The sequence below is a fragment of the Nesoenas mayeri genome (assembly GCF_963082525.1).
Source record: "Nesoenas mayeri genome assembly, chromosome: 3".
NCBI classification, from domain to species: domain Eukaryota; kingdom Metazoa; phylum Chordata; class Aves; order Columbiformes; family Columbidae; genus Nesoenas; species Nesoenas mayeri.
The window spans coordinates 59171895-59184800 of record NC_137544.1 but is presented as its reverse complement, the minus strand read 5'-3'; the positions used below and the strand labels follow the sequence as shown (position 1 = coordinate 59184800).

The 12906-nt window shown below is 42.6% G+C and overlaps 1 protein-coding gene across 1 annotated transcript in view; it reads left to right on the top strand.

Annotated features, from left to right (window-relative positions):
- Positions 1 to 12559, top strand: part of SLC2A12 (solute carrier family 2 member 12) — a gene marked incomplete at its 5' end in the record, with an annotated part of 29808 nt that extends 17249 nt beyond the window's left edge. Inside the window, 3 exons of the mRNA XM_080342222.1 lie at positions 7859 to 7981; positions 10146 to 10278; positions 12368 to 12559. Of these exons, the coding sequence (XP_080198348.1) occupies positions 7859 to 7981; positions 10146 to 10278; positions 12368 to 12464 (353 nt within the window). The 3' untranslated portion in view covers positions 12465 to 12559. The remainder of the gene's footprint in view (positions 1 to 7858; positions 7982 to 10145; positions 10279 to 12367) is intronic.
- Positions 12560 to 12906: the final 347 nt, after the last annotated feature.

Here is a 12906-nt window from a genome sequence, read left to right as displayed (position 1 = left end):
ATAAAGCATTTTACCTCCAGACCCACATTATAAGAAGTTATAGAGAATGAATCTTGCTGCAATTCTAACTAGAAATTGGGCATAACAATCCTCTTTCATTCTACAGGGACATTATGTTCTGTAAAGTGGTGCACTGTCAAGTGAGTCTAGCATACCATCTCCTACAAGCTTTCGTATGATAATCAAGGCTGCGTATCATCAGCCTAATTTGCCCTTCTTACTTTGTAGGCCAAGTGTTGCATTTAATCGTTCAGTAGAAGTGGCCTTTGATAATCATATCAAAGACAAGGAAAGATTTTACATTCGTTTTCCTTGACCATGTTCTGGAGAGATCATTGTGACACTGAAATGTGTAAAAAAGTTGATGGGGCATATGTCAGGCTTCATAAAATCCAGTTTCCCTTGGGAGAGAGAGTTGGGAGGAATTTTTTAGAGGGAATCTGATCTTGGGCCAGCTTTGTGCAAAAACTAGAACTGTCAGTAGGACTTCAAGTGCAAACATTGTATTTTATTTCACTTGTAAAGATCACCAAACTAAAACATGTGAGAAAATAATAATGATAGAAAGGTAAAAATGTCCAGTCACTGCTGAGGAAGGTGGAGACTGGCAGCCCAAGTGCAGAGGGGATGGCCTGATGGTAAGTCTGTGCATGGAGTCAGAAGACTGTTCCTCCCCACAGCATCTTGAGTTTCAATGTCATATTGAGCTCTGGGAGGAAAGCCAGGGAAAGGGGACACAGGAGGACCTCCAGCTGCTGATGCCTTTGAAAATCCACTCTCAGTCAGAAAACTGTTATGAACAAAGTAGAACTAAAAGACACGTGCTGGGTGGCCCAGAGCCTTCACGCCTTCCTCCTTGCTGCCGCCCTTCAGCAGCAACTGAAGTAAAGCATGGGCAGCAGCGGCCAGTGAGGGGCATGATCATTGCAGGCCTCTCACCAAACACATCACTGTTGTAACAGGTTGCGTATCCTTTCCACTGGGCATTTTCTGAAGCATATGCACAAACCTCTATTTTGCAAGAGCAAAGGCTTAAGTTGCCCCAAACTGCAGTGTCCCAGCAGCAATTTTCTGTTGTGCACCTCTTTAAGGACCAACATTGGCCTTTAGATACTGGAAAAACAGGCTTGTTTACCCCACCCAGCTGGGTTTTAAAAAGTGAAATATGTGATAATCTGAACTAATTCATGCACAACTTCTTCATGAATTAGACCCTCTGGCTTCTGCAGTCATTCCTCTGAAAATGCCTTAGAGGATTATCCTGGATTCAATATTCTGAACAAATAAACAACTACAGACAGGAATATACATTTCAGGTTTTAATTAAAAGGCCTTTTTTTTTGATGACAGTATCATTATAATAAGCTTATTATAACAAGCACATTCTCCCTTGAAAGCTTGTTTTCTTTTCTTGTTTTTTTGTTTTTTTTTCTCTCTCTCTTTTTTTCTTTCTGTTTGCCCTCCAAGTTGTTCTGCCTTTATGGGACAGTATATAGCAAAGGATGAGAGAAAGAGACAGTGGCTGTGAAATCCAGTTGCAAATAGAATTGTCATCTCATACATCAGTTCAAATCAGCTTCTATTAGGGGACCTGAAAATATGTACAGACTATTACATACCTGCCTACAGTAAATCTATGATGCATCCAACTGATGTATTTGCAGCTGAGTACTGTTGTTGCACAAGATGGGCCACAAATCACATTAACTAAGAAAATTCTACCACTCCCAGAACTTTATACATCTATCATTTCTTGCCCAGTAATCTTTCATATTGAAGTTACTGCCTATAAGAAAGATCTTCTGGTTTGTGACTACTCTTTGAAGCAGAAAATGGATGGTAATTGAAGATCACTGAAAACAGGTTTAAGAATACATTTAACAGCTTGCATGAAACATGAAAATGTATATCAGGCATTACATTTTTTTTTTCAAGTTCATGGAAATAAAAATTATAACAGTAAAAAAAAAAAAAGTGTGTAAAATGCAGGCTCACAGTGGTGAGAAGTTTAGGGGAGGAAGGATAGCTGGGGAAAATCAGAGGTCAAGTACGTCACAGTGCCTTACTTCTCAAGTGGCCCAGAAAACAGGGGAAGGAGCTAAAGTGTTGGTCTCAAAGTCTCTTCCCCCAGAATGCTCCTGTTGTTCTAACATAAACTGGAGGAGGTGCCAGTGAAGGGTGATTTCCATGGTACACTGGAAAGTTCCTTAAAAAAGCACATGTGAGTGTTGAGCCTATTACATAGTGAGGCAAATAGTACAAACACTGGACAACAATTTTTATGTACGGCCTCAGAGATACAGCCTCAGAGATATAATAATTAAATCCCACTTGTCTTAACATATGTTTTTTCAAGGAGTCAACCTAAAGAATTAACCATTAAAAATAAACACAGTGTGCCACAAGAAAAGAAAAATAATTTAAGATTTGCCACAACACATCAGCTTTTTTTCGATCACCAATGGTACCAGGTAACTTTAAACCAGTAGTCATAAAGCTTCTCATAGAGAAGTGCCTTGGAAGTCATAGAAAAGTATATATTGCCTTCTTCTGCAAAGATCAGGATGCAGCCAGAGAGATGCGATTAGCTGAGGCTTCTCCTGACTCGCCTATTGCTCAGCAATAGAGGAATTCCCCTCCTTTTAATGGGCACACACAGGGTTTGACTTGACTGGTTGGCACTCTGTTGGCAGTTTACACATTCTCCAAAGCAATATAGCCACTTGTTTGCTCCATATTTGCCTGTTATTCATTTTGAGCAGCCACTTCAGTCTCATATTATGGGCCAGAGCCAGAGACAAATGGCTTTCATTAAGCAGATTCATTGATTTTTAATGCCAGTCGTGGTTTTCTGCTTTGGCCTTTTGCACAAAACCATGGGCAGAGTTTCAGTCCACTTTTCTTGTATCCTACCTCTTTTGTCTGCTTTGGAAAAGGACAAACTCACCCTTTCTTCTTTCCAATCTAAGCATCCCTCACTTTTGACAGCGCCTCTAAACCTCCTTCACCAGAGATACTACAAAAGCCTTTGCAGGGGCCATATTTTTGTGGGTGTGTGGGTGCCAGGACAGTGCTGGTACCTTTCAGCAGCAAGTCCCCCCTGCCTCAAATCCCAGCTCTGCCTCAGTGCCATCTGCCCTCATAGATACACACTTCATCACCATGCACACTGCAAAAGTTTGTGCCATCGCCTGCAACATGCCATTTGAAATCAAGGCAAACTAGCGTTGAAGCTGGCCTTTTGTGAGAAGTAGTTAGCCATCTAGCTATTTATGTTAATACCCAGCAGAGTCAGAAACCAGGTAAATGAAAAACCTGTGAGATTTCATAAGCCTGGAAAAAAATCTGGTCTTGGCAAAGCCAGTCATTAACTATGTCCTTTGACTTCCTTCCTCTCATGGCAGCTTTGCAGTGGCTTGCTTGCGTCCTTCCCTAGTACTGATCATTTGTTACATGTTCTTAGATGGTCTGCCTGCATTGCCGGTGGGATAATCCCTTCCTTATCTTCTCTCGGACCTCTTGCTGCTAACAAGCCAGTCCTCCCTTTCAAAGTCTTACATACTTCTGCCTACTTCCCTCCTAAGCTGTAAAGTCTACTTAATCTCTTTCCATAGTTTATACCTCAGAAACTTGAATTCTTTCAAGTATTGCGATGGCTGCTTTCTAAATCATACCATAAAGAACTTGATCTCACACAATACATGTATAGGAAAGGAAAAAGTGCTAAGCAACAAATGAATACCAAGGGAATCCAATATTTCATTAATGAGAGCTGCTGAGCAGCTTCCAATTTGCTTCTGCCTCCTGGCAGGAATAAGGTCAAAACAAGGACATTTTTCATTCATGCACCTCACTTGAATGTTGAGTACCCTCAATCTCACAGTATCTCTCAGATGTTTCTGCTCCTCTGATGTCTGTTAATTTTTCAAAAATATTTTTTTATTTACTGCATAGCTGTAAAGTTAGGAAGTATGGAAGAAATAATGTGAGGGTTTGAGACATCTCTTTGCTTAGCGCCCAAATGTAAAGCTCATTAAGTTGGCTATGTTAGCTCAAACAAAAGGGCCACTCAATCAATCTGTTACCCTGCCTCCAACAGTAGCCAGTAGCAGATGCCAAGGGAAAATAGAGAAGAAAAGGCACATGCAGCATGCACAGTGTGTCCTTCTGGCTATCAGTAATTTAGGGACTCCAAGAAAATTGTTGGGGATTTGTTTTCACTATTGTGAATAATAGTCCTTGAGGGATTTTTCCACACATACAGAGAAATAATGTTTCAACAACCCACATTTTAACCCACTAATGTTTTTCACACCCAAAGCATCCTATGGAAGCGAGTTCCATAGTTGGACACAGCATACACCTTTACGGAAGGCATATTTCTATTTCTAAAAGCTTTTTTCATTCAGTTGTTTAACTATGTTGATCTATTTCTTTTTATCTTATTTCGTTGTGTTTCAAGGCTCTAATCAGGTCATTTAAACATTTTCCATAACACTATTAAAGCATTTACCCTGATCATTTTAATTTCTTTATAGAAAGCAGGGTTATTCTAAAATTTTTCTCCTTTTGAAACAAAATGTGGTAGGGTACTGGATCTTCCATTTCTACAAAAACATTGAATTTGAAATGTTATAACCAATATAACAGAGCATCTTTGTGAATTACATCTTGAACTACTCCTGCTCAGCACTTAAGCAAGATTTGCTTTTTTTCACTCATTAAGTATCAGTTAAAGTGCTAAAAGAAACCACCTTCTATGGTATCTAAAATGTAGTCCCAGCACTGTGCACCATTATGCAACTTATTCAGCCTTAATGGAGCAGCTGTAATCTTGCATTATTATTTTGCTTTCTGCCTTTATAGTGCCAGTGGCTTTGTTTAGAGGTCAATGTCACCATCCTGGTCAAGGGGTTGTTTGTGTACCTGAATCCTCTGCTCTTCCTCTTTAGGCAAGGAATGTCAGGGCATCGAGATTCTGAGAATATTTAATGAAATGGTTAAACTTCCTGATCCAGTGCAATATTTTCTTGTGCATTTGCAGTGGATGTTCTTTTCTCTAGATTATACGATAATAAAAGACCATTGAAGTGTACAATTTTTCTTAACTGCTGTCAACATAAAATTCACTGCAGGTCAGCAAAGGTGAGTTATTAACTGCAGCCACTGCATGAACACATCCCCTAGTTGGTGAATCTAGGACAGAGACTCATGCTGAGCCCATAGCCTCATCTCTTACCCCCATCTGACCTGGAAAGCACCAGCTCTTTTCCCATCTGTTCCACAAATATCAGCCAAGGGTGGCTGGAGCAGATGCTGAAACCTATTGAGTGTGTGCAATGTGGTTACTGACACAGCATCTTTTTGAAATAATGTTAGATTGTGTAGTGGATGGAGGCATGCTGGGGTTATCTGGATCCTCTTTACAAGGATGGGCTGATTTTCCCTGTAAAATGTTGTTGCTTAGGCAGAGCACATAGTTGACTTCGCAGTGACTTTGGCAGCATGCAGGTTAAATTTCTGCAGAGCTGCATGCACACAGCACATAAGGTAGCGGCAGTCATTATGAATGGGAGCCTGAACCTAGTTACTGGCTCCCCAAGAGAAAGCCATATCCCTGCCATACCTACAGCAGCTGCTGCTTTTTGGCAAAGGTACAAATAGTAAAAGCAATCCCAGAGAGGTGCTAAAAGCAAAGAATCGATCGTTATCACTGCCTCAGCTTGGCGAAAGGAATAAATAAAATGTAATAAGTCTCAGATTTCTACAACTGCTTGTTCTCCATGGGGAATAAGCCTCTCCACTCCTCACCAGCCAAGCAGAGGTCAGAGCCATGCCAGAGGAAGTAGCTACCATTAGCAGACATGAAGAACAGATCTGGTGTGTCGGTGGGATATGTCTGAACTAAATGACTAATTGAAATAAGAGTAGCTAGGCACTACTGCAGCTGATGCAGATGCTCAAATCTTTTGGTTTCTTAGCAGGCAAATAATACATTTCAAATCCCCAGACAACTCGTAGTTAGCCTGACAGGGCCAGTCTGTCCTTGGAAAAATGCACGGTATCAGAGCAGCCGCACTGCCACACACTTCAGGTGTGGCACAAACCGTCCCCTGGTGCCCGTCACACTGCTGAAGCTCATATGGACTTGCTGCTTTGCATTTTGGCAGTCCTGGTGGTGAAGGCAGACAAATTACAATAAGGAGATCCCCATGCATTGCCAGGGCCTGTTTTTGCTGTGGTGCAGGGCTAGCTGACCTGGCAGGGAAAAACACCTGCTTGAGAAGCCAGTTCTCTTATTCTTTGCCCCTCTGCCACCTGCCATGTGTAGAGACCTCCCAGAAAATGCTGAGGGCATTTCTTTAAAGCAATGTTTGCCTCATCAGCATCAAGTGTATTAAACGTTACTGTGATCCAAGTCAGAAAAAGAAAGAAAAGCCTTTCTAGGGCTGCTGTCAGACATGGCGGCTGTGTTACAGCTGTGCGCCGCTTGGCCGTGTGTAACAGTGTGAGGCCATTGTGCAGTGTGGTCTCGACTCTCCAGAATAAAACCAGCACTTTGACAGGTCACTCCCACTGTGGGAGTGAAGCTTTTTATATTTTTCCTTAATAAATAAATTAATAAATAAATGAAATCTTGGCAAGCTCCAGAAAACATTATTGGATTCAAATCTGTGGTACAAAGAAATACGGAGTTTGCTTTAATCTGCCCTGTTGACTCAAAGGTCAGAGATTATTTTTCCCCTTTCAGTTGGTCCTTCATAGTCTCCTTCATGTCTTTTTTTCTTTTCTACCTTTACCAGTACTGTCATGCAGGAATCCTATAAGCATCCAAAGAGATATTCCAGCGAGATGCACATCCAGATGTACAGGAGTCTATTTTTAAAAACCAACTTGAAGATTGTCCAGTGTCAGTGTCCTGAGGAACCTCCCATCTGTCATTATGCAGAAACAACGTTGCACAGGAGCAATTTATAATGGCCATGTCTTAGGGTCTGAAGATACAGTTCATCCACATACATCTCTCTGCTCTTGTGTTGTGGTCGTCTGCTAACCCACAACCTCTCCACGCAGTAACCTCTTGCTAACGCGTCTCACTTATGAGCAAAAGGGGGGTGCTGTTTTTTTTTTGTTGTTGGTTTTTTTTTTTAATAACCAGGAGTGGTGCAGAAATGTAGTGTCTTTTCCTTTTCTTCCCTTGCTATCAAGGTGGTTGCACAGCCAGCTCTTCATGACTGGATTTGTTTTTGTGGGCCAGCAACACCAGCATTTAGATCACCTGTGTCGTAGTGTGATATGAAGGAGCCAAAAATCAGGCCCTCTCTCTTCATTTATACCTCAGCAATCTCATTTATACGGAGCACACAGCTGGAATAGCAAAGTTGCTTCAGTGTGGCAGGCTGATTTATAAGGTGGCATAAACACACAGTGCCACTCCGAGGCTGGAGATTATTTTGGTTTGCTGCCCCACTTCCATTAGCATTATGTCACTGGAGAGTTATTTAGTCGGGGCTCCCTTTCCTACACAGATGTGCAGTCAGAGCTCAGGTCTCCAATGTTTTCTGGGTTTCCCTGGTTCCGTGTGTGCTGGCACTGCCCAGCAGTGCTGGTGCCACCTGTGGCCTGGTCGCAGGGCGCCAGGCAGGGATGATGCCCCGGGGCAATGCTGACTGCAGTGCGCTGCTTGGAGAGCATGGGTGGTCCTCAAGGGCTTGGGCTCACCCTGACCCTGAAAACCACCTTATTCTTTCAGGCAGCCTCACCTGAACTCATGGACTACCTCAATTTACAGCAAGGAAAGTCAGCCTTTCAAAGACAACACCTCTTTTTTTTTTTTTTCCCCCTTCTTCTATTTCAGTGTCCTGGCTGGTCCTGAGTGAAATTTTCCCTGGTGGGATCAGAGGACGGGCCATGGCTTTGACATCTAGCATGAACTGGGGTATAAATCTTCTCATCTCCTTGACATTTTTGACTGTAACTGGTAAGATTTCTCTGTGTCTTTGCAAGCTGATATTTTCCTAGTGGGCAAAACAAATCTTTCCTATTCAAATAACATTTATAAATTGCAGCCATGGTGTCCCAGGAGCCAATTTCAGATCTTTTTTTTTGATGCCATTTGTTAGTGTAACTTCATAGTTTCCACTACATCTTTCTAAGTTTGTGCTAGTAATAATAGCCTCATGATGCTCCTTATCAGAGCACCTTGCACAATGACTGTATAGGCTGTGAACCCCAATTCTTAAAACACCATTTCCTTAGTAGATTGAAAATACATAATATCTAGGATTTAGTCCTGCATTTTCTGAAGTAAATGGAAGTTCTGCTCTCGATTAGACTGCAGCTTTACTGATCAAATATTTTTAAAGACAATCCTATTGAAATAATTCCTTTTCACAGGAATGTCCTGGCTTTGAGAAATTTTCCTTACAGAAAGGTCTGTATAGTAACTTGGAATGTGATGATAAGCAAGGGAGAAGGTTAAATGATGATGTTAAAATTAATTGATTGGCAAATATTTTTTCTATTTTATCTCATAAGTAGTCTTGCAAATTTTAGTTTTCAGTCTCATTCTGAGGAAAATATGTGTAGAAAAACAAAATATATAAGGGAACAGAAATTCCAGGTTTCCTTTAACTTTACATCACTCTCCACTAGAGGCAGGCAATCAACCCACAAAAAGTGGAGGTGGTTTTCATCCTGCTACATGCTTTTTGAGAGATATTTGAAAATGAGTGTGTTCTATGACTAAAATGGGCTTCAAAAGAGAGAGAGAAACCCCTCTGATTACTATCTTGATTAAAATTAGGAAAAATATGCCAGTCCAAACTCATTGTGTCCACATTAGCACTAGATCAAGGGTCCTCTTCAGAAGCAAATCACCTGGTTTCCCCCACTCCCTGACCTTTGGTTTGCATCACAGGGCCGTCCTGAACTGCACAAGCTTTTGGAAAAATTAAACAAAACAAAGAAAAAGAAAACAAAGCAAACAAAAAACAAATACAAAACCAACCAAACAACAAAAAAACCCAAACAAACTAAACCAGAAAATGAACAGTGAATACACTCCAGCTGCCAATACCTGCTCAGTCCTTGGAGCAAATGAGAGCTATTCCTAAGGAAATGTTCCCAAAACGAGACCTCGGGTCCTTAGCATCAGCTGTTTCACCTGAAGCCCCCCTCCTATTGTGCAGCTTTGCTTGTTAACACACATCTAGCTGCTATTCTGGTCTCGGTTTCAATGAGCCACAGTAACTCTATTGGCTTAGCTGGGTCTAATCTGGACTTAGTGTAACTACCAGCATTTCTAGTCTACGGCAAAAATGAAGAATTGGAAATTCTGTCTTCAAGTTAATACATGTGGAGGTCATGGTGGCCAGGAGCACTTGCACTTGGGTATCTGGTACAGAAGGCACCAAGTGAATTAACAGCTTCAGCTACAATTTTTAGCTCATAACACAACTGACAAATGTTTCACCTGTCTGACTTAGTTTTAGCAGTGAAAAAGGCAGAGAGGGCTGCAGCACCCTCTTGGGTTTGTATGTGCTTTACCCTCCAATGGCTGCAGAATGCCTTCCTCAGCCTGAGGACCTACCTGTCCCTGGACAGCAGGCTAAGAAAGCCACCAGTTCCTGGCTGGCCCCATCAGGAGTTCACTCTTTGATCCCTTTCTGGCCCGGGACTCAGGACTTGCAGTGGAAATGCTGGGAACTGAGAGACGGCGGGGATTAGCTGGAAACAATAGCAACAGTGTGAAATATGCTTGGTTTTGCTCCATGAAAGAATTTGCAATAAAGCCAGACACGGTGGAGATTCAAGGCACTTGTAAGCCTAGTGCCTTCGCACAAATCAGGAATAATGTCTGCTCACTGTTACCATCCAAAGTGACCGCAAACAAAATAAATCAATAGGTTTATGCTAAGCAGGTCAATATGGGTTCTTCCACTTTCTTTCATAAGGACTACTAGAAGAAGCAAAACCACTCTTCTTTTTGCATATTCTATCCAGGCACAAATAAGTGAGCCAAGAATAACAGCCTAACTTCTTTCTAACTTCTCCTGTGCATTTGGGGCTGTATCCTGTAAAAATATGGCAATGGAAAAATTTTTGTGACATTTGAAATTTAAAAATGTGTTCTTCTTTTGTAGAGCTCATTGGCTTGGCCTGGGTGTGTTTCATTTACACAATAATGAGCCTAGCATCCCTGGCTTTTGTTATTGTGTTTATACCAGAGACAAAAGGATGCTCTTTGGAGCAAATATCCATGGAACTAGCTAAACAGTAAGTACTGAGCCTGTGACTGCATCCCCCGCGTGCCAGAGCGACAAAGCCTTTCAATGCTGTATTCTAAAACAAAAAAGGAAAAAAGGAAACTTCTTTTTTTTCTTTTTTTTCTCTTTTCTTTTTTCTTTTTTTTCTGGAAAAATCAGATTCTCTCAACGCTTGAGCTTGCATGTGTTGATCTCAGTGGCCAAGTACACATTTTGTTGGTGCGGAAGGACTGGCCCAAAAGTGGTGGTGTTTCCAGCATCTCTGTGAGGAACAGGAGAGGACGAGAAGAAACATCCTCAAATTGTGCCAGGGGAGGTTTAGATTGGATATTAGGAAAAAAATAATTCATGGAAAGGGTTGTCAGGCATTGAAACAGGCTGCCCAGGGAAGTGGTGGAGTCACCATCTCTGGAGGGGTTTAAAAGGCATGTAGATGAGGTTCTTGGGTACATGGTTTAGAGGTGGACTTGACAGTACTAGGTTAATGGTTGGACTTGATGATCATAAAGGTCTTTTCCAATCAAAACAATTCTATGATTCTATGAATGCCTGCAGCCAGGCCTGGCTCCACAGCACGTTTGCTGACTGGCATTCCTGGAGAGGAGGTGGGCTGTGTTCTCACATTTAGGGCTGTTTGTCTTGGTCTGCATGCAGAAAAAGGAAAGGAGTGAGACCCTATCTCAAATACCTCAAGTCTCCATGTGAGTTCTGATAGCTCTTCTAGATGGGCATTTTTTGTGCATTTACTGAGCCTTGTGGCTCTGTAGACTCCATGAGCTCATACTCAAAAAAGGTTTTTCCAGCGTGAGTTTTGTGTTCCCATCTCACCACATAAAAAGGGTAGAAGAGCAATGAGTGTTGGTGACATGAATGCCATGTGTCTTCTCCTTTAATATGAACCATTCCAGCTGTTTTTGTGTCTTTTGACAATCTTTTCTCACCCCTCAGAAGCAGAGTGGCCCTTGGAATGACATAAGTTCAACAAAAGTAGCACATCAGTTTGGAGAACAGAATTAAACAGTCTGCTGATACACATGCTGTGTACTCACAATCTCCAAATGCAAGTGTCATTGACCATAGATTAACTGGCAATTTTTATAATACTATCAGTTTGCTACTGTCCCCATTCTTTTCAGGAGTTTTTGGCCATAGAAGAGGTAAAAAACCTAAACATCCCTGTTTTTTAAAATCCAACACTCTCCTTATCTGTTCAAAGATTCAAAAAATGACTTGATTTTTTCAGACTTAGAAGTTACCAGCATAATCAATAAAAGGATAAAGAAACTATAGTGAAAACAGTATAGTGGACATTGTTTTTTTGCAGGGCTGATGGCTTCGGGCGAGAGTCAGGCATCACCACAGCTGGTGGCATGTTGCTACAAGTGAGGTAGCATCCCCCAGTTAATCTGCATGCCCAGGCTTGCCAGGACGATGCAGACTCCTTCGCCCTCTCCCAGCTGCCAGCCTGCCAGCAGGACAAATGATACCCAGAGAAAAAGGCTTGAGGGCACAGGTAGAATTATTCAAACTGAAAATAAGACCCATACTTTTTTCACATTGGAAGTGACCAAGGCGTGAACAGCCTAGTGCGATGTGTCACCCTGCGGTTGGGTTTTTTAGGTTACCAGAGAATACTTTTTCTTTCTAATGGGTAACGCCGCGACTCAGCCAGGCTTGAAGGAGGTTGTTTATGGCCTAATTAAGAGCAATTATGGCAGTACAGAAAGCCCGGAGCTGATGGCGCTGCCGGAGCCGGCGGGCTCCCTCTCGTCGCGGTCACTGAGAAACTGGCGGCTCCGGTGCAGCCTGCGCAGCGCCCCCGGGCGCCCCCTCCTCCCTCCTCTTGAATGAACCACATAAACCCCCGGCACCTGGAGCCTGTGGGGGGACGATCGTGCGGCGGGGCCGCCCCCGCGCGGGCAGGCGGGGAAGCGCCGGGGCCGCCGGAGCATCCCCGGGGGTTCGGGGTTCGGCTGCCGGGGGGCGGGGGCTGCACAGCCGTGCCCTCAGCGGCAGCCTATGGCGCAGGGGGAGCATTCTGCCAGCGGCATTCAGTGGCAAACCTTCGTGGGTTTTTTGGTTTTGTTTTTCTTCTCCAGGAAATACGTGAAGAGCCCCTTGTGCTGGATGAGCCAGCACAGAGAGAAACTGGTGCCAGTGGAACTTGCCAAGAGAGAGAAAGAGCAGCTCTACTAGACCTGGTGCAATCAAAGCAGCTTTCACCAAAACACTGATTTTTTTAAACAAATAAACAAACAAAAAAAAACCTTCAGCGATGCTCACACTCTGATGCAACACATGGTATCTTTATTCTACACAAGATATTCTCTCTTTCATTTCTTTGTAGAGCTTCTTTCAGTGGCAGTTTGCAGTCAACATTAAAGATTGTTGTAGTTTGTAACTTACTGGAAACCTTGGCTCCATGTGTTTCAAATCACCATTCCTCACCTCCCCTGAGGTTGCTCACCTCTTACATACAGTAGGTGAATGGAAATTGCAATATTGTGCACAATTCTAGTTAGCCATATTCAACAAGTTCAGTCTGGAAGAAGTGCAAAGAACACCTGGGTTCCAAGGAGGAGTCTCACAGGAGGAACCCACCCAAGACAGGTCTGTTTAGCCTAGCAAAAAAGGGGCT